Source organism: Nannobrachium achirus, assembly GCF_963921795.1.
Source record: "Nannobrachium achirus genome assembly, chromosome: 10".
Classification (NCBI taxonomy): Eukaryota; Metazoa; Chordata; class Actinopteri; order Myctophiformes; family Myctophidae; genus Nannobrachium; species Nannobrachium achirus.
The window spans coordinates 54,494,214-54,496,934 of record NC_137819.1 but is presented as its reverse complement, the minus strand read 5'-3'; the positions used below and the strand labels follow the sequence as shown (position 1 = coordinate 54,496,934).

The 2,721-nt window shown below is 42.7% G+C and overlaps 1 protein-coding gene across 1 annotated transcript; it reads right to left on the bottom strand.

Annotated features, from left to right (window-relative positions):
• Positions 1-226: 226 nt before the first annotated feature.
• LOC308293167 (gap junction beta-3 protein-like) lies at positions 227-916 on the bottom strand (the record flags this gene model as incomplete). Its single annotated transcript, XM_080735602.1, has 1 exon — positions 227-916. One exon carries the CDS (start codon positions 914-916, stop codon positions 227-229), a length of 690 nt encoding a protein of 229 aa, XP_080591728.1.
• Positions 917-2,721: the final 1,805 nt, after the last annotated feature.

Genomic DNA, 2,721 nt, shown 5'->3' with positions numbered 1-2,721 from the left:
AATGAGTAACCTTTCTAACAATGAATCAATATCACCATTATGAATGTATTGCTCAAGTACAATCATGATATTTGAAACTACAACATCATTTCTGGATCCCTAGGACAGAATCATTTGAAATGGGGGTCCACGGAAGTCAATTTAGGGGTCTGTGATATGAAAACACTTGAAAGCCCTTGCATAGCCGTCACAGGCATGCAGTCCCCTTCCAGCCAGGCCTTTCAGTTTAGCTAGGGTGTGGAGCGTGGATGTGGCCTCCGCCTCGATGTCTGAGCCTCGCCACTCGGACAGCGATCAGATAAAAGAACTCACAGAGGTTGAGGACCATGCACAAAACCGAGGTTCCCACCATAAAGTACGTGAAAACAGTCTTCTCGGTTGGACGGGATATGAAGCAGTCCACCATGTTGGGACAAGGCGCGAGATCACACTTCACACGCCTGGGCAGCTTGAAGCTGTCATAGATCATGTGGAGGAGGTACAGAAAAATGACCTCGATGGCCGTCTTGAAGAAGAGGCTCAGGAGGTAGGTCCACCACAGACCTCCGTGCTTCTGGCCCGGGTTGTTGTACAGGTGGACTCCCTCACCGTGTTTGGCCTGAAACCTGCGTTCCCGCTCTTCTCGGTAGGCCACGTGCAGCACCACCATGAAGGAGGGGCAGGTGACAAAGATGAGCTGGAGGGCCCAGAGGCGAACGTGTGAGATGGGGAAGAAGTAGTTGTAGCAGGTGTTTGTGCAACCGGGCTGCCGGGTGTTGCAGTCGAAATGGCCCTGTTCGTCGCCCCACACACGCTCCGCCGCCACCACAAACACCATGACGCGGAACACAAACACCACAGACAGCCAGATCCGTCCAAAGGCAGTGGAGTACTTGTTCGCCCCGTTGAGCAGACCCTCCAGGCCCTTCCAATCCATTTGTCCGGCTTGAGGTCACCTTCCCTTGTGTCTGCGCTTTGATATCGAAGACGTCTTCTGTCGGAACCTTGAAGGATTAGGAAAGAGAAGAGTTACACTGAGACCAAACAATGTGCGTTGAGAATAGGGCTGAGCGATACAACAAGGCTACCATAATATCGAGATATGAGGTATACAAGATATCGTAAAATCATAAAATCTCTGGAACTTATGACACTGTTAAAATAGTTGAGAAAAATTAACAATGATTGCCTCCACCTGTTTGATCATCATATGCACATTACTAATAATTTCTCTAAATTTTCTTGCGTGTAAAATATCTTTAAAAAAAACAAGTCAGTATATCCAATATCACACATAAGTCCAGTAGTTTTAGGCCAAAATTAGGCTAAACCTAAAACAAATTGCAATAGTAGCAAACTCAACTGATTCTGTATCCTCATTATGTCCTTAGTGAGGGAAAAAAAGTCCCAAGGAATCCCATCGGGGCAAAGTTTTGAAAACGACCTACCTACCTTCACTTACTATACACGACTACACTATAAAGGAAAAATTACTCCCAAAAAAATCTGCTTTAAGTGGGATGTGAGGGGTCAAACTAGGGGTTTTTAATTATTCTGAATCCATTGCAAGCATTTGTTTTGCATGAAAAACATTCCTTGGGCAAGAAATGGCCCCTCAAAATGATGGTTTAGTGATGAGTCATCAATTTTCACAGTCTTTTGGGGTCCGTTTTTAGCCCAAGGAATGTTTTTCATGCAAAACAAATGCTTGCAATGGATTCAGAATAATTAAAAAACCCTAGTTTGACCCCTCACATCCCACTTAAAGCAGATTTTTTTGGGAGTCATATTTTCCTTTATAGTGTAGTGTATAGTAAGTGAAGGTAGGTAGGTCGTTTTCAAAACTTTGCCCCGATGGGATTCCTTGGGACTTTTTTTCCCTCACTAAGTACATTATGAGGATACAGAATCAGTTAGTTTGCTACTAAAATCATCCACTGAGTGCTTGTTGAGAACATTGTGATGATGATGTGAGACATGCTATTATTTACAATTATCACAATTAATAAATAAATAAAATACTTGTTACAAATAAACCTGAGGTATTTTTGTTGTTGTAGGGGGTCGGATTGTTTTAGTGGGTCAAAAATGTACAAGACAAAATTGTCGATGAGTTGTCTCCTATGGTCACACTATACCGGCTGTTCAATAACTGAAGTGTTTATTTGTAACTGAGGCTATAAAAAAAACTTCCTTTAATATTTGAGCAAACATTTACATTTGTGTTGCCTATAAGAATTATCCTCCTCCACAAAAAAATCTGCCTGTTTAATTCAACGACAAGTCTTTGTCGACCTCTGGAACCTGAGGAAGACAGATATTCAAGATATTCAATAACCAGATCATGGCTTAAATTGCATATTTACCTTTCAAACTGGTTTTATTTTAGGCCCATCTCTCGACCCTTTGTCCGTCAAATAAACCTCCAACAACTGATGTGAATTCACGACGTTGGTTTGACAAACTTCTCGTGTACAACTGTTTCCTCATTATGACTGGGCCGGGCCAGAAACCGCTGGCCATACTCTGGAGGTGTGGTCACCGGATTCTGGAATCCAGCCAAGCAATGTCCATAAAACAGCCAAAAATGTTTTATGCTATACTGTAATTCTTTTTTCTCCCCTTTTGTTTTTGCTGATGTCATCCTTCATATCTTCCCCCTTGTCACGCTGCATTTACATCAGAAATGACAGTGAACGATGCCCTTAAAATCTGTGTCCCTAGAGACACATTAAAGGACCA